General features: G+C 36.6%; 11 protein-coding genes across 11 annotated transcripts; 7 read left to right on the top strand and 4 right to left on the bottom strand.

Moving 5' to 3' along the window:
- Window positions 1–1,756: 1,756 nt before the first annotated feature.
- On the bottom strand, window positions 1,757–2,074 carry B0P05DRAFT_590098 (uncharacterized protein; the record flags this gene model as incomplete). Its single annotated transcript, XM_051582780.1, has 3 exons — window positions 1,757–1,802; window positions 1,849–1,917; window positions 1,968–2,074. 3 exons carry the CDS (start codon window positions 2,072–2,074, stop codon window positions 1,757–1,759), a joined length of 222 nt encoding a protein of 73 aa, XP_051431778.1.
- Window positions 2,075–2,425: 351 nt separating this feature from the next.
- Window positions 2,426–3,048, top strand: B0P05DRAFT_232415 (uncharacterized protein; the record flags this gene model as incomplete). The annotated part of the gene is made up of 2 exons (XM_051573284.1): window positions 2,426–2,782; window positions 2,845–3,048. A coding segment is annotated over one exon (231 nt), but the record flags the coding sequence as incomplete, so codon positions are not given.
- A 101-nt stretch (window positions 3,049–3,149) lies between these two features.
- On the bottom strand, window positions 3,150–4,258 carry B0P05DRAFT_554771 (uncharacterized protein). Its single transcript, XM_051579715.1, has one exon. The coding sequence runs from the start codon at window positions 3,859–3,861 to the stop codon at window positions 3,352–3,354; it is 510 nt and encodes a 169-aa protein (XP_051431776.1). The 5' UTR covers window positions 3,862–4,258; the 3' UTR covers window positions 3,150–3,351.
- A 269-nt stretch (window positions 4,259–4,527) lies between these two features.
- Window positions 4,528–7,056, top strand: B0P05DRAFT_580993 (velvet factor-domain-containing protein; the record flags this gene model as incomplete). The annotated part of the gene is made up of 8 exons (XM_051582060.1): window positions 4,528–4,819; window positions 4,870–5,620; window positions 5,670–5,808; window positions 5,859–6,010; window positions 6,378–6,521; window positions 6,568–6,810; window positions 6,874–6,955; window positions 7,015–7,056. 8 exons carry the CDS (start codon window positions 4,528–4,530, stop codon window positions 7,054–7,056), a joined length of 1,845 nt encoding a protein of 614 aa, XP_051431775.1.
- Window positions 7,057–7,460: 404 nt separating this feature from the next.
- On the top strand, window positions 7,461–10,584 carry B0P05DRAFT_554757 (rab-GTPase-TBC domain-containing protein). The gene is made up of 4 exons (XM_051579714.1): window positions 7,461–7,839; window positions 7,990–8,433; window positions 8,488–8,522; window positions 8,568–10,584. Exons 1-4 carry the CDS (start codon window positions 7,570–7,572, stop codon window positions 10,441–10,443), a joined length of 2,625 nt encoding a protein of 874 aa, XP_051431774.1. The 5' UTR covers window positions 7,461–7,569; the 3' UTR covers window positions 10,444–10,584.
- Window positions 10,585–10,755: 171 nt separating this feature from the next.
- On the top strand, window positions 10,756–12,125 carry B0P05DRAFT_554754 (uncharacterized protein). The gene is made up of 2 exons (XM_051579713.1): window positions 10,756–11,018; window positions 11,065–12,125. The coding sequence occupies exons 1-2, from the start codon at window positions 10,778–10,780 to the stop codon at window positions 11,700–11,702; spliced, it is 879 nt and encodes a 292-aa protein (XP_051431773.1). The 5' UTR covers window positions 10,756–10,777; the 3' UTR covers window positions 11,703–12,125.
- Window positions 12,105–13,644, bottom strand: B0P05DRAFT_554750 (uncharacterized protein). Its single transcript, XM_051579712.1, has 3 exons — window positions 13,566–13,644; window positions 12,643–13,514; window positions 12,105–12,591 (listed from the first exon to the last, which is right to left on the bottom strand). Exons 2-3 carry the CDS (start codon window positions 13,509–13,511, stop codon window positions 12,309–12,311), a joined length of 1,152 nt encoding a protein of 383 aa, XP_051431772.1. The 5' UTR covers window positions 13,512–13,514; window positions 13,566–13,644; the 3' UTR covers window positions 12,105–12,308.
- A 2,109-nt stretch (window positions 13,645–15,753) lies between these two features.
- B0P05DRAFT_554745 (uncharacterized protein) lies at window positions 15,754–17,121 on the top strand. Its single transcript, XM_051579711.1, has 2 exons — window positions 15,754–16,586; window positions 16,643–17,121. The coding sequence occupies exons 1-2, from the start codon at window positions 15,792–15,794 to the stop codon at window positions 16,874–16,876; spliced, it is 1,029 nt and encodes a 342-aa protein (XP_051431771.1). The 5' UTR covers window positions 15,754–15,791; the 3' UTR covers window positions 16,877–17,121.
- On the bottom strand, window positions 17,122–17,630 carry B0P05DRAFT_554743 (transmembrane proteins 14C-domain-containing protein). The gene is made up of 3 exons (XM_051579710.1): window positions 17,452–17,630; window positions 17,215–17,407; window positions 17,122–17,175 (listed from the first exon to the last, which is right to left on the bottom strand). Exons 1-3 carry the CDS (start codon window positions 17,519–17,521, stop codon window positions 17,130–17,132), a joined length of 309 nt encoding a protein of 102 aa, XP_051431770.1. The 5' UTR covers window positions 17,522–17,630; the 3' UTR covers window positions 17,122–17,129.
- Window positions 17,631–17,925: 295 nt separating this feature from the next.
- Window positions 17,926–18,486, top strand: B0P05DRAFT_476376 (Isochorismatase-like protein; the record flags this gene model as incomplete). The annotated part of the gene is made up of 1 exon (XM_051574900.1): window positions 17,926–18,486. The coding sequence occupies one exon, from the start codon at window positions 17,926–17,928 to the stop codon at window positions 18,484–18,486; it is 561 nt and encodes a 186-aa protein (XP_051431769.1).
- A 688-nt stretch (window positions 18,487–19,174) lies between these two features.
- B0P05DRAFT_554741 (ribosomal protein L35A) lies at window positions 19,175–19,937 on the top strand. Its single transcript, XM_051579709.1, has 3 exons — window positions 19,175–19,217; window positions 19,509–19,791; window positions 19,848–19,937. The coding sequence occupies exons 1-3, from the start codon at window positions 19,207–19,209 to the stop codon at window positions 19,869–19,871; spliced, it is 318 nt and encodes a 105-aa protein (XP_051431768.1). The 5' UTR covers window positions 19,175–19,206; the 3' UTR covers window positions 19,872–19,937.
- Window positions 19,938–20,723: the final 786 nt, after the last annotated feature.

Genomic DNA, 20,723 nt, shown 5'->3' with positions numbered 1-20,723 from the left:
GCACCCAAGCAAAGACACCAGAACGTGCAATAACAAGAATCACCTTGCCTTCTAGAGAAGAAAAAAGAAAAAAGAAAAAAGAAAAAAGAAAAAAAAAAAAAAAAAAAAAAAAAAAAAAAAAAAGAATACGTCTTCCTTGCAGACTTGATATACAAAGTCCGGATTGAACTCAGCTAAGAAAATAATTGGTGTTCTGTATTTGAAAAGATGTAATATGCATCCTCATGAGGTTCAAGCAAAGTAAAAATTCATCAATCTCTATCTAAAGTACTCCAATTTATTCAGTGAGTTGCTTGATCCTTCAAAGAGTATGTGTCTATTCCTTAGAACTAAACGATGAGTAAAAGAAAAACAGCTTATGAGATACCTAACATGAAAGCATAAGCAATGGCTATTGCCAAAATAACGATTTTGAGCGAGATCGTTAAAATAAGACTCCCTTTTTGAGTCATTTCATACTCCACTGTTGCCATCTTCTTCTCAACTTTTTGGTAAAGCTCTAGAAAAAAGAAAATAGCCATGTTTCCCCGTCAAAAAAACATCCTCTTGATGTTCTTTTAATTTTTTTAACGACTAATATCTCGTAAAGAAATCATCTATCACTTCCTACACATACAAATGTTATCAAGAACGTTTCTTCTACTTAGTATACGTCGTTTGCGCTATTTTTTATCGATTTTCTTACTTTAATCTTCATCTACATTGATGATTATGTACTTGTTTAACATTGATTTATTTTCTTATTTTTTCTGTCGGAATCTGAATATTATTTGCTTCTCCATATTCATTTTTTGACAAAAAATGAGATTCCAAATAGAAAATGCGTCAAAAGTATACAGAAACATGAGATACAGTACAAAGTTGTGTTAGCAAAAGCTGTAGGTATTAAAATTTTAAATCGAATGATGTAAATAGAACCCTATTTCTATTGCTAAAGTTTCGAGCGACGCCTTAAAACTGGTTTTTACGTTTTTAGTTCATACCGTACATTTTTTATATCATTTTTGCAAAACAAACACTTTGGAAGTATTCCATAGCATTAAAAAACATACTGTGATAATATGTTGTATAGAAAATTGTTGCTTTATCTCTGTCAAATCGCAACTTTCTGAAAAAATAAAAGCCAAAGGGTATTATAAGGGCTTTTGGCCAGTTTTTGATCATGTCAAAGCTTGTTATATTTTAACATAGGGTAGTCTAAAAAAGTGCATTGATGGAATTTCCGAGGCAGTTTCGGCCTCCTGTATGTGTAACAACAGTATTGACCACCAGCCATCTGTCTTTTAAGACGAAACGGATAAAAGGTCATATTTTGAATTTAAAATAAGGAGTGGCGACAAATGATCATCTCAAAAGAAGGAAATTGATATTGAGCTACTTTATTTTTCATATAAACATCATTTGGTATAGGCACTGAATGTCATCATTGTCATAATGCTTTGATAATAAAGGTGCCTGAAATGGCCTTGGCATCATTCTACACATCATGACGAGCCAATCATGTTGATAAGCTAAGACATGCACAGAAACATAGAAAGAGCTTTAAACAGGATGTCTATGTTCTTCTGTTTGTCATTGTACACGAAAAAAAAATTTTCGTCATCAAGGGACACAGCACATGTATCTGGCTTTCAAGTTTAAGCAGAATAAAGAAACATTTACTTATACATTTATTTATTGCAACATGTATATAGGGTTCTATTAAGGTATTACGGGTAAGAAGTGTAGTGAGGGATTTTTCTATTATGAGGATTTTCTAACAGATGTCCTCGAGTAAACAACAACAAAGCATACCAGACAAACTATCGTCACAAGTTAGTATGGTGAACATTCTTTTTCTGAACTTACCAGGCACAACAGCAATCATCATTTTGTTGCTGTTGAGGTTGTTGAACAATGACAGTTTGTGGTGGTGGTCTAGATTACAAAGTAAGAAAAAGAAGGTCAAGCGATATCTGGTTACTTACTGAGGTTGATAATAACCATTGGGCTGTTGAGGAGGATAATAACCTTGTTGAGGACCAGGTGGTGGTGAATAGTAAGGCTGTTGAGGAGGTTGTTGAGGATAGGACATGATTACAGAATATAAGGCTGAAAGAAAGGAAGAAAGAAAGAAAGAAAAAGAAAAAACAAAAGTATTTATTTATTCTGTTTATGTTGTGGCAAATGCTGCCAAGAAGCAAGTTTTTGTACTCAATTGCGCCGGCAAAAAGAAAATATGATATTTTTGAATAATTTTTCCCGTTTAAGTTAATTACCCCAAGCCACTTTCAGTACACTGGCTTAGCCATCAAGCAATATAATGCTCCCAGTCTGGCTAATGGATATTGTCTGTTACAAAAAAAATATTGTTAATTACACAAAGATATAATTGGCGGCTATAAAAAGATTGGTTGTTGGTTACTAAAAACAATTGTCGGAAGACGAAAATTTAATTTTGTCCATTAATGCAGTTCTTTTGTCGTTCCTTTTTTCTTTTCCTTTCAAACTTTTTGAGATCCCTACAACTACAAATGCTTTTTGTTTCAAAGATAGAATGAAAAACCTTTTCTATGAGAATAGTGAAAGAGTTTATGATCTCATGAAAGATGTCTTAACAGAAATTACAGACCCAAACATTGTACTTGAAACAATAGCTAATCGTAAGAGTTATTAAGCTAATAGACCTGCCGAAAAGAAATCCCCCTCCCAAACCTGAATTAGACACTGTTTTCGAAAAGAAGAGAAAGGCTTAGCTGAGACGACTAACGACGACGAAGGAATGCAGGAGGATGACACCAGTGTAATTGATGTAAAGGGTACAAAAACTACTCATTTTATGAAGCTTATTAATGAGCTGTTTAGTAATATGGATAAGGATAAGCAATTAAAGGACAGTTATTTAGTGATGAACAATGCTACAGAAGGGATCCACTTCAAAAAGAAGTAGAAATATATACATTTCGAGAATATAACTGCTACTTTAGTATATCTATTCTTTTCGCTTTGTTCTATAGTGCTCCTTAAAGAAATAAATTATTTATTTTTACTTCATATACACTTGATAAACTACTGGCTTCTTTGTGTGATAAACAATCAAAACCTATTTATTGCTATAAAATGGTTAATCGAAAATAATTTTGAGAAATTATTCTTTCTTTTTTCTTTTTCATAAAATGATTGCAATTACTTCCTCTTCTTTAAGAATATGCATATTCACGCAAAAGTGGTCGCTTTTTAGAGTGAACATTAGAGTGGATAGAGTGTTCTCTAGCCAACCCCTCTTTATTTGGTATTCTGCGAATTTTGCTTTGAACATGTCCGATAGGAGATGGCCCCTAAGAAAAAAAAAGGAGGCAGTATACAAGAAACCTATCCTGATAATGTCATTGAGGATATCAATAAGCAGCACTTGGCCCAGAAGAGACAAGGAACTTTGAAACTATATGGACAAGATATAACTGGCGCTAGCTTGCTGCTGACGGATGTAATTACGGTAGACACATCAATTATCAAAATAATTCGACATTTACTATATTTTTCAAAGGCTAGTGTTGAGTAACGTTCTACAGGAGGCATGTATTCATCATTTACATTTTCTTGAATTTCTATTATTATGGGCGGGTATTCACTAAGAGCCATTTTTGGGCGATATACGACATCAAAGGCGCTTTTGTTCAAGGATTCGTTAGGGACAGCCATATATTGATCCTGTAGATTTTTGCATATAATATTGATGATTCTATCGTCAGTCAGGACAGCCTTGCTAATCAAATCGTTACCAGGAACAAACACCTCTGACAACAAGTAATCTACCATTATATATAGAAAAAAACTGTTTTTGTTTACACAATAAATTTCACCTACCATTAAAGAGAACATCGCTTATTTCAAAATGAAAGCGTACCATACCATGACTGTTATAAGTAAAGGTTCATTGTCTGCTTTCTTGAACAGAAGCACTTATGTCCGTTGCTTACTGAGAGAGAATATATATAATGCATTGCTTATGCATCCCTGAATAAACTCATTCCATAATCAAACTGAAAGAAATTATATTTTCATTGTGTTGATTAAATAAATGACTCTTTGTCCTATCTGAACTAAAATACACTCTGTACATACTCCATGTTCAACAGTAAGAAACAATTGGCTTTGACTGATTTGATAAACCAATGTATGACAAACACTTCCATCTTGGCCCCCTTCTCTAAAGAAAATAGGATCTACAAAGGTTTTTTTGTTTTTTCTTTAAATTATGTCCGTGCATTACCAAATCTTTTTTTTTTTTTACAAAATTTGGTTTAATCTTGATCATCATTCAAGTGTATAAAACCCATTCTATTTCAATAAAAGAGTATTCATACATCCTGTTCTTCTAATAAATGCAAAAAAGAAAATAGCTTCAAACACACTATCAAATGCGGAACTCCAATACGAACAATCCCATCTAAAAATAAAACAAAAATGAATTTTTTTATAACCTCCCTCTTTTCTCCTTTTTCATTTGGAAACAAGGGCTTTCGTTTCTTCTTTCTTCATCCCATCATGGACACAACGTCAAAAAAGACAAAAACTGAAAAGAGTATAGCACAACAAATCAATGACTGGTTTGATAAGTTGTCTCCACAATACTCTGTATTACCTTTACAGACACAAAAGCCAAGTTTCAGTTTACTCCAGTCTCGATGGTTTAGACTGTCTATAGTATTTTATATTGTCTTTTGTATCTTGCTGACAGCAGCCCATTTGACTGCTTGGTTATTCTCTGAAGGTACACATGCGCTTGTGTCTACTGAAGCAACTCGTCGTTTAAGTTTCCAACGCACCTATGATGCAGGTAAAGAAAAATGATGCTTATTTTATCCATTAACAACGAGAAAAAAAAAGACGAGCCTTATTCTTTGATCAGTGATATGACACCAGGATTAAAGTTTTCAAAGCTCTTTTCAAAAGCTCATTACGACGCGCTTAGATATACTCGGCCATTCTGGCAAAAAGCAACACAGGAACCTAATCCTGCTGAAGTTACTTTTATCACCACCACGACACCCGAGACATGGAAAGAGTTGGTTCAGTTTGCAAAACACTGGAATGGACCTATCTCTGCTACTTTACATGTATCAAAGAATGAAGAGACATCAAGTATGTTGGCTGAGTATAAATCTACGCCCGAATTATTCAATCATGTCGATCTTCATCTCGTTCAGACGCCTCAAAAGACAGCTTCTATTTTGATCCCCCTAAATGTTGAGCGTAATTTGGCCCGTATTTATGCGCGATCTAACCATGTGTCTGATATTCCTGTCAACACCATCATCGCTACAGACCTCCGCCGGACGATATTGAAGCATCTTACCGAATACACTGAATTGCTTAGAAAGGGCGATATGCTTGTGATTCCGACTTTTGCATATAACGAAAACGCACATATTGCTGCTCGGGTGCCACAGACCAAGAAGGAATTAGTGGGCTTAGTGGAAAAGGAAAAAGTGTTGGGACTCTATGATGCTCATTTTGCTTTAAATCAAGGTCCAACTGATTTAGACACCTGGAAGAATGCCAATGATATCTATAAAGTAACACAATACACAATGGAATATGAACCTATTGTCATTCAAAGTAAAACTGTTCAGCCATGGCAAAGTATCAAACACAAAAATTACTATTGGCACTAACATGGTCTCTAGGTGTTCTGAACGCTTTGTTGATAAACGCTCTGCCTGTCTTTTATCTAGCTATTTGGCAGGTAATGACTTTTTTGTCTTACCTCATGATTTTGCTGTTGAGAAACCAAGCAATCAAAAGACATTGATATCTAATCTAGATGTAAGTACACATACATCCTATACCTATGGCTGACCTACACCTCCTATTAGAACGTGATTGAGAAACGACTGTATGCCAAATTTTACTGGGAACAATGTGTATATCAGGGCAGACAATTAGATGCCATGGGCTTATGGAACACAGCCAAATCAAACCATATTCGACAACAATGTTCTAGAATCATTCAGAACTGGGGAAGAGGGTTAATTGGCAAGCCTGAATAATAATAACTATAATAAAGAACATAATAGAACTTCTTTATCGGGGACATCTCTTGTTTGTAGAAGATTGGCCGATTGAATTTTAAATACAGTTTGTATTTTAGCCCTCTTTTTATTTTCCTCTTTTCCCCCTCTCTTTCTCTTCTTTTTTTTTTTTTTTGTTTTTTATAGTGCCTGATGAACCGAGATCAATACCCCATACAGCATCTACCTGAAAACCCTTCACCATACTATCAGGAAGTAGAGGAACATAAAGAACAACAAGTTATGTACCAGTCAATAGGTTTAGATGAGCGCGAAAAGAGGTTAGCACAGACATATTCACAGCATGCATTAATATCTGTATAGAACATACGAACTTGTCGTCTGCCAACAACCTTTGCATGCTCGTATGTGCGGATTTGGAGAGAAAGACAGAAGGCCTATTGACCCACCACCTATTGTCCAGTTGATTGTTAAACAACAGGGACAGGACCATCCCATTGATGTACAGTAAGTACCTCCAAGTAGTCTGACAAAAACCAGCCTCATCCTATAGAATGCTTCAAATTCCTTTTTTTGTTCTCCATGTCACATTATGGTCTGACGATTGTTCTGAAGAAAGAAATATCATTTCAAATCCCCCAAAATGCACAAGGGTATTAATGGGATCATTAGTGAGTTCACCTAGTTTACTCAAAAATACAGAAGGAGAGCAGGGCCTTTATTTTGCTTTTCCTGATCTAAGTATTCGTACCGAAGGCAGATATACATTACGATTTAGTTTAATGAAGCTGAGCAAGTAAGGAGTCAACTCTATTGTATGTGTGAGAGAGAGTGGTGTGAATTTATCTACTGTATATAGTTCTGATTTTCAAGAAAATGCCAAATCAAAAATAGTGGCTCAAGTATTCTCAGATCCATTTACAGTGTATTCTGCAAAGAAGGTAAGTTCATGATGCATAAGCCTATATTTATATCTTTTATTAGTTTCCCGGTATGACAGAATCCACTGAACTATCAAAAGCCTTTGCAAAACAAGGTCTAAAGATTCCAATTCGTAATGATGGTAAGCATAAATCACCATGTATACAAAGCTAAAACTTGGTTAGTTCGCGCACGAAAGACAGAATAGATTTAAACATGCACTATATATAAACAATAAAAAAAAAGACTCTCTATAAACAAAACTATGTGGATGCTTATACTGTCTGTGTGCTATATATCCCAGTCTGTCGTTCAACTAATCCTTGAAATAGTACTACTAAACGATTTTCCCTCCGTATATCTTGAAAGGGGAACAACAAACAAGTCTCTTAGTCTTCCTCCTTGTCTCTATTTTTTCTTTTATGCTGATATCAGGAGTGCATAAAAAAAACAAATGTGTGTTGTCAAACCCTTATTTAACTTGGTCTTATCTTTATATTTTTTTTTCTTTCTTTACGATATACATATATATTTAGTGTAATACAGTGTTACGAAGCTTATATATTTTTTGTAAATTAAAAAAACTTTTTTCTTTCTTTTTCTTTTATTCTCTCTTTTTCCTTGACAATTTCGGATGGCAGCTACTGTAATAGAAAACTCTTGTCTTTTATTAGACCAAAAAGTACTAGACAAACTTGAAAATCCTCAGCAACTCAACCCTATTCAACATGATTTAATTTTACGTCCTTCAAAATCAGAAGATAGTAAAAAACCTCTCGTTATTCACCCAGAAAAATCAGCTTCTTTATCTCTTGCCGAGCGAAGAAAGAATCAGTCTATCCCTGCATCTCTTGTCGTCTCAAATAATACAGTAAGAGAAGAGCAAATGAAAGAAGAAAATAAGGCAAGTCTCCTTTAAATTCCCCTTTCTTTTTTTTTTTCTTTCTTTCTTTATTCTATGACTGCATCTTTCTTTCTCCTTCTCTCTCCCGTTTTTAAAATCCCCTGGTTACTTCATTACTGTCCGTCTATATAAACTCATTTTTTTTTATAGGTATACCTGATTAAACGGCTCGAGAAACAAAATAGCCTACAAAAGTCAGATCCCAAATCAATTCAGATGGACACCATGGTTACACCACTTCTCAGCAAATTAACTGCGACTGAGCCTATCTGGGAAAAGTTGATACGGAATGCAAACTCAATCGAAACTAGAGTTGAATTATTCACGAGATTACAGCAAGACAATATACCAGATAACGTGCGTGGTATCGTTTGGCAAGCCATTTGTCAAACCTCTTCTTCAAGTCATGCTGTAATCTTGTACGAACAGCTTAAACAAGACGTTTCTCCTTTTCATGCCATGATTGAACATGATGTTCAAGACATGCCACACAAGGAAGCCATCATGCGTATCTTGGATGCCTATAGTCTGTATGATGCTCGTGTAGGTTATTATCCTGGTATGGCAAGTTTAGTATCACCCGTTTTAGCACAAGTAAGTAGTACAAACACAAACTGGCATCACTAATAAATGATTCGTTTTTGACAGATGTCAGAAAATGAAGCCTTTGGCATGTTTGTTCGGTAAGTTGTTCCCAAGTTGTGCTTGATAAACTCATTCCTGGTTAGACTGATGGAATTGTACGATATGCGTTCCTTGTACATGTACAATATGGAAGGCCTTCAACTTTGCCTGCATCAGTTCCAAACCGTCTTGTCACACACCTTGCCCAAGTTAGATGCTCATCTCTCTCAACTCGCTATTCAGCCCTCCATGTATGCATCTCAGTGGTACCTGACTTTATTTACAACGTGTATTTCAACTCAGCAGCATATCATGCGTATGTACGATCTCACCCTCTTAGAAGGCGTCAACGAGACCGTCAGTCGTCTGGCCATACTTCTCTTGCAAAAGAATGAAGCACGCTTGCTATCCATGTCTGAACCTGACCAGGTCCTTCAATGCCTTACATCCACAGATTTACATGCCTATGCTTATCCTCACACTCATGATTTTGTTCAGGACATCATCGCCATGAACCCTGTCCTACTCAAGATGGACCTCGACCAAAAAGAAAAAAAGAACCTCACAGCACTTTCGAAAAGGATGATCATGTCGGCTCAAACGACTGTTCCCAAGCTACAACAACAGATTGAAGATTTAGTCACAGCCATGTCTCAGCTCCAAAAGGAACATGCTGCACTTGCACAGAACAACATGACACTTCGTATGCGTGAAATGGACCAAGAAGCTGCTCAGTCGAAACTCGCTAAACGCAATGCAGTGCTTGAAAAGCGAGTCAAGAAATACAAGGTCAAGTTAGCGAATGCAAGTACGACTTCAGAAAGTGATGATACACATGCTGTGCCTGCTCTTCCTCCTACAACAGAAAAGACACCAGAAAAACGCCAGGATCAATACCATTCGTTTGTTGCTTCTTTGCGTGATACGGGTGATTTTGGTGCCTTGATTGCGGGTGCCTTGACAGTACCTCCAGCTGAAGAACCCAAGACGGCCCAGTTAGCACAGACCCAATTATTAGAAGAGCTACAACAACAAGCCGATCGAAAGAAGCTCGATACAGCTTTACAAAATGTCACTTCTGAACTAGTGGCCATCAAGTTAGATCATTTTGAGACCAAGCAACGTTATGAAACCCTTTACCATCACTGTGAACAATTGACTGCACAGATCCAGTCAATGCAAGAATCTCAAAACGCACTTGTTCAAAAGATCATTTACCTTGAAAGCGAATTGGACGATGTCCAAGCAGAACGAGACCAAATCTTGCAAGACCAAGAAGAAGTGCTTGAAGTTGCTATGGTAGCCAAAAAGACAGCTGCTGAATTGCAACTTGAGAAATTGGCATTAGCTAAAGACATAGAACGATTAGAACAAACCATCAAGGACCTGGAAGAAGAGAAAAAAGCCTTCTTTATGCCTCGAGGTACTTTTACGGAAGAAGTGTTTGCAGCTCACTCCATCTTGTTTGGCGAGAACAAATCGTCCGCCAAAGAACAAAACCGACGCCATACGCTTCAATTGGGTCTCAAGAACGAAGATGAGTACAAGACTAAATTTGTAGAAAGCGAATTGCGTTGTCGTGAACTAGAGAAATATCTAGCAGAGACCAAGGTCAAATTGGCCGAACTTGAATCTGGCAGTACAATGAGTCCTCGAGGCTCTATGCAGCAACAACGCCGTGCTTCTGTTTATAACAAGCGAAGTTCTGCTGCATCGTTATCCATGTTGGCCAATCGAATGAGTACACCAACTTCACCACGTGAACGTAGAGGTTCCACTGAAAGTTATGCTTCTTCTGTTACTTCCTTGACATCCATGAACAGTAGTAATTATAACAGCAAAAGGTCAAGTGTTTATTCAAGAATCTGGAATACCTTTGGTTCACCTACTACTCCTGTTAACCCTGTTGCTTCAGTCAATATAAAGAACGATATCATGTGTGAAGAACCACAGATCATTCAGCAACAAACGACATTGTAATACCCCCCTCCCTTTCTATCTTATTAATAAACTGATATTTCCCATGAAAAAAATGACCATTATTGACATGTGAAAGGCTTTTTTTCACATCAATAAAATATTGAGGAAAAAACTAAGACCTGTATGTGTATGGCAGTGATGATAAAATGATCTCTATCTACTTTTCAACAAGAAAAAGTGATTGTTTTTATCTGTTTTCACATGCAAACAAGACCTTGATTGGTGTTGATAGACCTACCCCGCATTAACATAGAGTAACACAAACGATAGAGTATTTAAAGACTCATAGTAAAACAGACATTTTTTTCTACTTTTTTTTTTTTTTTATAACAAAATGACCGTTACTAGTCCCCATTCTGAAACCGCCAGAAAGGCTATGGCTCTCTTGAAAGAATATGCTGATAACTTGGATGGTTGGCATTTATCTCAAGAAAAGGATTGCGTCAAGTTATACAACAAGACAGTCGACACAAGTCCTGTGGCCATTGTTCGTGGTGAGACTGTGCTTGAGGGTCATACCTATACACCTCAGCAAGTAGCTACTGTAGCTACTTTACCAGGCTGTAGAAAGATCTGTAAGCCAATCGTATGGTACGCGTTATATACTCATGTAATGTATAGGGGATGAGAAATACGATACATCTGAAATCAAAGCCATGTATGGCCGATACGAAGCTTTGTTTTGGGTCAAGCTCAAGGCACCTTGGCCTGTCAGTCCTCGTGACATGGCTGCTACTTCTTACCGTGAAATCTCTGAAGATGAATGCTATATTGTCATGACTTCAGTCCAAGATGTTTTGATTCCTCCTGTGTCTGGCTGTGTTCGTGCTAATTTGATGATTTCCGGCTGGAAGATTGTCAAGACAGAAGTTGGTGTTGCTATTACCTATATCACGCAAGTTGATTTAGCTGGTTCTATTCCTTCTTCTTTTCTTAAGAGCATCCAACAACAGGTGCCTCTCTGTGCTGGTTCGGTCGTCAAGTATATTCAGGAACATGGCTATGCACCTACATCTGTGGAGTGTTCTGCTGAGTTTAAATCCGAAAGTTTTGAACATGCAAAGAAAGAATATGCGGCTAGTTTGGATGGTGTAGGTAACTGCAGCTGGTTGATCTCTAGAAAGATGTACCCTTCTGGATTCAAGGTGTCTCTTACCGGAACTGCTTCTGAACAAACAGAGGATGCTTCTAGTGGTGATAAACTACTTGTTATCTCTGGTATTCAAGGACCTGTTACTGTCAAAATCAACAAGGCTTAATAAATTCAAATGCAGAAAGCATGTTTTTTTCGAAAATATGGGTAATCTTTAGTGGCGATCAAAGAATATAGGCTGATCTTGAAATGAATATAGTTCTGCCGGGCCATATTTTTTTAATTGATATCATGATATAATTAGCGTCTTTTTTCATAACAAGGATTATTTCTCACACAATGTTGTTTTCAGTCAATATTCAGCTTTTTACAGCAACAAGTTACCCTGAGGGAGGATATATATAATAAAAAACCCGGCACTTCCACGTGCTGCTTTTTCTTTCAATGTGACACTCGCAAGGATTAAGAGACCGAATTTCGAAAAAAAACCTTGATCCCAATATAAAGTGTACAAGATACGTGAGTGAATAGAAATCCTTGGCAGAATCAAAGACTAAAAATAAATTGTGTTTAATTTTCTTTGATTTCCTTTTTATTCAACAAAAAAAATAAATAGTTAAGTTTCTATTTAAAATACATGGGGGGAGTGGGTTTTTTTTTATTTGAGGAAAACTATGTACAAAAATAAGAGAGAAAGAGTCTACATAGAAAAAAGTGTGTGTGATTCATATAAACAAAAAAAAAAAAGGGAGAGGGCATATATAAGAATGAGTTAAAGTGTGGCTTCACTAAGAGAAGGAGAATGATGATCCATCATCATTTCTTCATCTTCTGCATCATGTTGACTATGAAGGACCCATCCAACTTTCCAGGGACAACCACAATTCCAATATTTAGGAGTGCATACAAAGTTTTCAATATTTTCATCAGGATCAATCCGGCCATCAGGGCGAGAACGGCGCATTTGGTCTATTAATTGCATAGCTTTACGTTTTTCTTCTTTACAGAGAACCCAACGACAATGGCGACATACACAACCACCGCTTTTGTTATATCTGTAGAGAATAGAATTAATTATATTATTAAATATTTATAAATATATTTACCTTAATCCACATTTGTTACAGAGATAGACAAATGGTTTGCCTTTATCATTAAAAATAGTGCTAGTGGGGAATGGCCAATTAAAAGCTTTACGCATGCAGCCATCAGAAGTCTCATGACAAGCCTGGCAAGGTCCTTTAACACGAGAAGGTCTGCCTGAAGAAGCATGTTGTGAATTCTTGCGGCGAGGTGTATGAGGTTTTTTATTCACTGGCTTGTCCCAAGGTTGCTCAGCAATGATGGTAGAAAGAACAGGCACCGCAGTAGGCTCGACATCCACCACGTTGGAGTTCTTGGATTGCCAATCATGATGTCTAGGTAAGACAAGGTCATCATAAATAGTATTATCTCTAAACCATTGAGGTCGGGGTATCTCAATCTGCATAGGTCTCGCACGTCTCTCTGGACGAGGTGCCGAAAGTCTATTTTTTCTACGCTGATGTCTGGCCATTGAAACACGTTGACGAAGTGACCAGAGAATACCAGGCTGGCCGCCGCCGCCAAGAATTTTGGGGGTACAGCCATCATCTAATTGAAAGACGATGCTTTTACGATCCATCGTGGAGGGTGATCGGTGTGGCACTAATTTACGTTTTCTTAAAGAAGAGGTATTGAATAATGTAGGTGGGGAAATAATCATACTGTCTTCTTCATCTTCAGATGTGTCAATCAACAGTTCTGGTGGTGAAGGCATTGTGGTAGGGGAAACACGGCGAAAAGCACTATGGCTGACAACTGTTTCATCATTGGTGCTACTGGGCGAAGCTTGGCGATCAAAAAATAAATTTTTGTTGTTGCTAGTGTTGTCACTCATGGTTTGGTTATATTCATAAGGTGGTGTTGCAGGTGTGTTTAAGGCTGAAATGTTCATTTTCTGTTTATAAATCATTAAGATCAATGCAAACTAATCAATGATTAAACTTACACAATTATATTACAAAAAAAAGAAAGAAAGGAGATAGACAAGCGTAAAAAAATGGTTGATATATAAAAAGAAAAGAGAAGAAGAAAAAAAAACAGGTTGGGGTTTTTATAGAAATATCAGATCAAACCATGATATGGTTGAATGTATAACTCTTTTCCGAAATAGTTATTGGCCGGTGTAAGAAGAAACCAGTGCCGACTAGTGGAAATTACGGCTAAACATCACCCATATTTCATCATGGCTTACCAAAAGCGGAGTCCAGGGAAATAGATAGATGTCTATTTTTCTCTCTCTTTCTATGTTCGATCCCTCGGCTGAATAAAGCGCGCCCAGTAAATAAAGAAGGGCTTAGTGTTTATCAATGCTCAGGGCTCATTGCGAATGCTTAGAAAGCTCTGTTTGTCTTCTTTTTTTTTCGGAAAAAGTTTTTTAGAACATGCGGCGATTAAACAAGGGGATGAAAGGGAGCAAAGAGGATTTTCCTTTTTGCGAATGAAGGGCCAGATCAATACGATATAGCATTGAAATCAGTTTATAGAAAAAGAAAGAAAGAAAGAAAGAAAGAGAGAGAGAGAGAGCAACAGAGTAAGGGAAGGGGGGAAAGTAGAGATATCCATTGCTTCCTTTCTTTTCTTCGATAACCTTCTTAGTAATAAAAGATGTCAGTATTATTAATAAGGGACTGCGTTTGAGGATCTATTTGCTTCAGATCAATAATAATATGCTTTTACAAAGACTCTATTTGATTATTGGTTAGGATTAAATTGAGACCGACAAAGACGTCGTCGGGTTCATTTTAGCCATACAATATTACGTTTACATTGGATGAATAAAAACAGTATGTGTGCCACGCAATCGTTCTTATTGTGGAAATTAATTGCTGGTACACGAGTTTAAGACCCAAAATTTTCGGCGGTTGGAAGCATACATAGATTTATGATCTGCTCTGAATCATCTTTTGAAAGGACTCTTTCTTTACGACTCTTTCAGTTTGTATCACATCAATTCGATCTATATTCTAAAACATTTTATTGCAAGGTTCTGGATATTGCTTCTTTAAAGAGAAAGGTTTCTTTACTTCTTATTATGTCTTCATTGTAAGAAAAGCTGGTCTTAAATGAGCTATGTATTTACGCAAATCTAGTTCAACAAGATCAAGAAAGCGGTGATTTAAATCAAAATAGCATAGTTGCCCTCATCATCGTCATCAACCATGAGAATATATATATATGTACTTTAATCACCGAGTGGCATAAACGCATTGGACTTATCGTGACTCGAAAAAGAAAGACTTCCTTTTTGAAGTCTTGGTTTTTCCTTGTTGCAATAGTAGTCAAGTCATACATTTCTGTCTTGAACACATTTTTGTTTTCTTGATCTATCAAAACCATTTTCGGCGTCATGAATTATGCTAATCTGATTTTATCCTAAAAAGATAATCAGATCGAGATCTAGATTTGATATTATACAGCGATATGCTCATTTCAATTGACTCTCGTTATGTTTCTCAATCAGCCTATCTTGTTGGTTTTACAAGAGGGACCTTGCATGATTCTAGAAAAAAGAAATACTTGTAACCCAGTTTAGATTCAATGTCAGAATACATTCCATTTCTTTCCAAGCCTTTTTTTGTGTTTATCAATAAATATGCTATTGTTAATTTTCTAAATAAAGTTACTCTTATATATTTTTCGCATTTATTTGGCAGCCAAAAAGAGACGGATACAGACAAAAGCATAAAAAAATCGTGCTCCGTAGAGCATCCTTCTCAGAGATTTAGTGTCATCCTTGTGCAGGGGCCATGCTAATCTTCTCTGTATCGTTCCAATTTTAATAAGTGCCAGAGGTCCGAAGACTTGGCGATGGGTTTTATTTTGGACTATTTATATTGCCATGGTAACAAATTAAATGACAAATTGTGGTATTTTGTCGAATTTAAAACACAGAGACAACAACATAAGCATGATTTTAATGATCTTCACTGTACGACATGCTTATTTTTCCACAGAATTAAAAAAAGCATTGATTTATAATACTACTCCTTAATCCTATGATTGTATTTGCACTGATGTATTTTATGTGCATACTCTTACAGATCAATTAAGAAAAAATAGATATGTCAAAGGCTTGTTATTTTTTTTTTAAAAAAAAGGTTTTTGTATGACGTACATTTTTCAGAAAAAAAAGTTTTTTTTTCTTTTTTTTTGCGTGTCAACCAGAATAAATATGAGCAACAACTTGACTGCAACAACTTCAGTGGCCAATGAGTTCACAAACGAATTTACAAATGAATTTATAGTGGATGATCAAGATGAACTTCATTCACCTGTGCCTGATGCGGTTGCCGAGCCTTATGGTGGAATCAGTCAAGACTATCGACAAGACACAGTGTTTGTGTTGACTATTGACGCAGACAATAAACAACCAGGTACTTTGACGGGCGAACAATGTCCAATGACAGATATCATGAGCAATAGTTATGAACTCCTTTGTTCTCAGTACCCTCATTGGCGTCGTATGCTCTCTGACGAATACATGCGAAATACCAAACTCGACAACGATACCACGACAAAGACAACGGCACAGCTTGTGTTACTACATATTGATGACCATGCCTGGGCTTCAGTGATTCATTATTTGACAGGCACGAAATTCTTTCATCAACCCGATATCTATACCAAATTCTGTCTCGACTCTGGTGATCCTACCAGTCAGTTGCCTGCAGCACACGTCAAGTTTCTTGGTCAAAAACTACCCATCACGAAAGAACACGAACGGGATTGGCATAGTAATCGAAAGGTGGATGCTTGGAGACGCGCTCTTTTGGCCAAATTCGCACAAAATGAAGATTTGCAGAGAGCATTGATATTGACAGGATGGGCAAAACTAGTAGACAAACAAGGTGTGCCTCAACATTTACTAATGTGGGTGAGAACAGTATTGCGAGGTGATCATCAGTCTTCAACAAAGGAAACCAACATAGAGACAATTCCTTTAAAACAAGATAAAAATGTAGAAGAGGCAAGTATGACACACTTATTGTATATGATTGCTTATACAAAAAGGATATCTTTTAGGTGCTTCGTGTGATTGAAGGTTTATTTGGTAAAGACAGACAACATATTTTATCTTCCATCTTGAGTGGCACAGGCAATGACAATCTAAAAGAACCTGTCAAGAAAATAGTTGAAGCAAAGCCTGTGGAAATGAAAGATGCAGTTGGATATTTAGAGCAAATCAAGAATGATGAACCACCTCAAACTTATCATAAATTCTTAGAAATCATGACAGACTTTAGATCAGAAAAGTAAGTTGTCCTTTGTATTTCAGCTTACTTAAAGTCTACAGGATTAATACCCCTCAAGTTTTGGAGCGTGTCACGGCACTGTTTAAAGGAAAACCTTGGCTGATTCGTAACTTTTTAATGTTTTTACCACCTGGACATGTCCTTGATCTATCGCCTGAAAATAAGGCAAATTCTATCTACATTACTTCCCCTACTGGCAGTAAAATCATAATCAATACAGATGAAGGAAAGATTACTTTTGAATAAAGCATATATATTTATTGATTATACAAGCGAGCACCATAACGAAGTACCATTAAAAGACTATAGCTATTAGTCATCATAGAATAAACTGTTTCTTACCTTAATAGACTAACAAGACCTGCTGGCATGAATTTTCTACCTCTATAGAAACGAGAGCCCATCACGAATAACAAGGTAAGACTGACTATCAAAGATAGCAATACATTTCGAGGGTTTTGAGAGACTTGGTATGCACCTGCAATAGCTAAACCACCAAAGACACCTCCTGCTGCAAGAGAAGCAACACTACCAGCTATTCCAATTTTTAGTTATCCTATAGATATTTGACAAATATACCTTTCACATAACCAACAACGCCACCTGTTACTACAGTAAGACCATAAGCATAACCGAGTGTATCTGTCATTTTTAACAAAAAAAAAAAGAAGAAAAATACTCTTTTTTTTTGTGGTGACGTGGATTTTAAATTTGCAACCTAATGTTTGTCAAAGTAAGCAAAGGAAGATAGAGACAAGAGCCAAAAAAAAGGGTAAAATAACAAAAGCGTCCTTTATGACATCTTTACAATGCGCTTTATACTATGAATGAAGCATTAACCCATAGTAAAATTATGCGAAATGACAAGCCAATCAGATGTGATATGATCCATTTCCCCGAAAGGATATCTGAAATCAAATTTATAATTTATGCTCAAACAAATCAGATAAAACGGAATGAATTTCACCGTTTGGATTATTCATCATGGTTTACAGTATAAATAAGCAAAGATTTTGAACTCGAAAGATATTGTATCTACAGAAAACAATAACAATGAAGGAAGCTCTTATTCTTGTTGACATCCAAAACGACTATTTCCCTAATGGCAGTCTCCCTACTTGGCAGCCCGAAGAGACAGCAGAGCAATGTAGAATTGTACTCGACAAGTTCAGAAAAGATGGCAAAGAAGTTGTCCATGTAGCTCATCATGTATTGCCTGAAGTCGCTCCTATTCCCAATTTCTTTGTACCTGGCTCATTTGGTGCTGAAATCCACGAAAGTGTCAAGCCTTTGCCCGAAGAAAAGGTCATTGTCAAATACTACTCAAATGGTTTCTGGGAAACAGGTCTCAAGGATTATCTCAAGAGCAAGGGCATTGAGAAGATTGTTGTGGTTGGTATGATGATTCACAACTGTGTTCCCGCTACTGTCTTTGCTGGTAAGGATGAAGGCTTTGAAGTAGTCGTTGTTGATGAAGCTGTCAACACCTTGGACCAACCCCTTCATGGTGAAATGATTAAGGCTGAAGATATCAAACGAGGCTATTTGGCAGGTATTCAATTCTATTATGCCAAAGTCAAGAAGGTACAAGACATTTTAGACAACAATTACTAGTTTAAATAAAATAGAATATATTTATCCCTATAAATCCTTTGTATAGTGCATATGAGTATAAGTATGAGCTTATAAAGACCGTATTTTGTATTATAAACTAGGTTATTGTATGAATTGTCTTCGTTTAGTGATATATCTCTATAAGACTCATGCTGAGTATATTTTTAAAGAAGCTTGTTGCATTTTGACTTTAGGATTCAAATGATCTAAATAAAATTAGTCTTGTATTTGCATTTGATAGACATTTTGAAGTTGTTCATAAATAAGCAATTTCTATGCGTCAATAATAACAACAATAACATTCAAAGTACATATAACAAGGGTGCTCTTGACTACATGCGAAGGTCATTTAGGACTGTATCCATAAAGATATTGACTGTCTTTATCTTTTGATGATTCTCTTTTCAGAATTGATTTTTTTTTACAAGAATCACATATGGTCATGAAAAAGAATTGACTTGTTTAAACCAAGCAAGTAAAGCAAATACTTTACAGAATTTAGACTGCTCGTATTGAATCAATTGGTTTATGCGCACAAAACAGTAAAGCACAATTGGACATCAGCTGTCCGGTCAGTGAGAAGAAGAAAGAGCTCCGTTGAGTCACGTGTACTCCGAAACACTGGTGCGGAGTATATAGACGATTTGGCTGCAAGCAGTGGGCCTGTTGTGATGGAAGCCACACACAGAAGCGTAAAGAACCCTCTCTCTTTTCATCAATATGTCTGACCGGTATGTCACTATCATCAAAAAGGCCATGTAAAGCAAGAAAGAGAAAGATGGATGATGGATGTATGATGAACAGTCGATTTTTATGGATGAATAGCGCTCTTGGAATCAAACATGAATGACATAGTGTTAAATGAGAGAAGAAAAGAGGAATGCAGAAAGAAAGAAAGAGAGAGAGTATGCATCAGATCAAGATGAAGACATGAGGCAACATGGTGTCAACTTGTTTTTCCTTTCTCTTATTTGCTGACATGAGCCTCTTATAAACAATTCGCTAACCTGAATCCTCTATAGTCTTTACAGCAAGGGCCGTGTTTTGGGTTTCGAACGTGCTAAGCGTAACCAAAACCCCAACACCTCTCTCATTCAAGTTGAAGGTGTCCAAACCACCAAGGATGCTCAATTCTACCTCGGTAAGCGTGTTGCCTACGTTTACCGTGCTCAACGTGAAATCAACGGTTCCAAGATCCGTGTTATCTGGGGCCGTATTGCTCGTACTCACGGTACTAACGGTGTTGTCAAGGCTCGTTTCCGCAAGAACTTGCCCCCTAAGGTTTTCGGTGCTTCCGTCCGTGTTGTAAGTACAATAGGATAAAAAGAAAAAAGGCAAAGATTTACTCATGAATCTCATAGATGCTCTACCCTTCCAACATCTAAATTGTGTAAATTGTATTCAAATTGAATAATAATAAAATAAAATGAAAAAGAACTATGACATATAAAAAAAGGACTTGCATAATAATGCAATACTGCCAATTAAATATCATGATTTCTGTTGTACAAACAACAGCTTGATCTCCAAAATGTCCAAGCATTTGTGGGAACACCTAACAAAAACTTCAAGCGATTCGAAGCCTCGCTGATCCTTATCATAAGTGCTTCAGTTTTCAGAAACTTGTTATATTTTACTTTACTCTTAACTACTGACCAAGACTACTCAATTGGAATGAGTTCAAAAGATTTGATATATATATCAACGAATGTATGGATTGGAGCACTGTCTATCAGGAGGTAATGGCCTTTCATATGTGGATACTGGTTCATTTGATCCATTGTGGCTTTTTAGAAAACTGATATAGTGTCTCTCAACTGTCCCTTTGTTCACTTATCCAACGTCTTCTCTTTTTATTGAGTGGAGGCTGAGGAAACTTTAGACTACATTTAATCGGACCTTGGGCCTATAGCAGGGAACCCTTTCTTTGACCATGCCATACTACGGTTCAAATGAATATGAAATGCATATTTCTTCAGGAAAGGTGCAGTTGGTCGTAAAATCCATGTCTGTTTCTACAGAAGAGAGACAAAAAGAAGACAAACATTTGGTGTGCACTTACATATTTCGTACAACATGAATTTTGTTCTTGCCATCTGATGAAATCGTTTTCCATCAAGGCGAATTTATTTGTTGTACAGCATGAATTCTGTTCTCGTCATTGGCTATATTTACTTTTCAACAAGAGCAAGTTTGCTTTCTAGAGAAAGAGTGTATATGCAGAGTAAGAGAAAGAA

The sequence above is a fragment of the Gilbertella persicaria genome (assembly GCF_025201335.1).
Source record: "Gilbertella persicaria strain CBS 190.32 chromosome Unknown B0P05scaffold_41, whole genome shotgun sequence".
Classification (NCBI taxonomy): domain Eukaryota; kingdom Fungi; phylum Mucoromycota; class Mucoromycetes; order Mucorales; family Choanephoraceae; genus Gilbertella; species Gilbertella persicaria.
Note: the sequence above shows the minus strand (reverse complement) of the source record. Positions and strands in the feature narration are given on the sequence as shown.

Bases quoted from the DNA above. Each gene is read 5' to 3' on its own strand.
- B0P05DRAFT_554750 (XM_051579712.1), bottom strand. From the start codon at position 13,511: ATGAACATTTCAGCCTTAAACACACCTGCAACACCACCTTATGAATAT. The intron at 12,592-12,642 runs GTAAATATATTT...TATTCTCTACAG, and splicing joins TGTAACAAATGTGGATTAAG to ATATAACAAAAGCGGTGGTT.
- B0P05DRAFT_554771 (XM_051579715.1), bottom strand. From the start codon at position 3,861: ATGTTCTCTTTAATGGTAGGTGAAATTTATTGTGTAAACAAAAACAGT.
- B0P05DRAFT_554745 (XM_051579711.1), top strand. From the start codon at position 15,792: ATGAGCAACAACTTGACTGCAACAACTTCAGTGGCCAATGAGTTCACA. The intron at 16,587-16,642 runs GCAAGTATGACA...GATATCTTTTAG, and splicing joins AAGATAAAAATGTAGAAGAG to GTGCTTCGTGTGATTGAAGG.
- B0P05DRAFT_554741 (XM_051579709.1), top strand. The intron at 19,792-19,847 runs GTAAGTACAATA...TGAATCTCATAG, and splicing joins TCGGTGCTTCCGTCCGTGTT to ATGCTCTACCCTTCCAACAT.
- B0P05DRAFT_554743 (XM_051579710.1), bottom strand. From the start codon at position 17,521: ATGACAGATACACTCGGTTATGCTTATGGTCTTACTGTAGTAACAGGT. The intron at 17,408-17,451 runs GTATATTTGTCA...AAATTGGAATAG, and splicing joins CGTTGTTGGTTATGTGAAAG to CTGGTAGTGTTGCTTCTCTT. The intron at 17,176-17,214 runs GTAAGAAACAGT...TAATAGCTATAG, and splicing joins GGTCTTGTTAGTCTATTAAG to TCTTTTAATGGTACTTCGTT.
- B0P05DRAFT_554754 (XM_051579713.1), top strand. From the start codon at position 10,778: ATGACCGTTACTAGTCCCCATTCTGAAACCGCCAGAAAGGCTATGGCT. The intron at 11,019-11,064 runs GTAAGCCAATCG...TGTAATGTATAG, and splicing joins ACCAGGCTGTAGAAAGATCT to GGGATGAGAAATACGATACA.
- B0P05DRAFT_554757 (XM_051579714.1), top strand. From the start codon at position 7,570: ATGGCAGCTACTGTAATAGAAAACTCTTGTCTTTTATTAGACCAAAAA. The intron at 7,840-7,989 runs GCAAGTCTCCTT...TTTTTTTTATAG, and splicing joins AAATGAAAGAAGAAAATAAG to GTATACCTGATTAAACGGCT. The intron at 8,523-8,567 runs GTAAGTTGTTCC...ATTCCTGGTTAG, and splicing joins GCCTTTGGCATGTTTGTTCG to ACTGATGGAATTGTACGATA.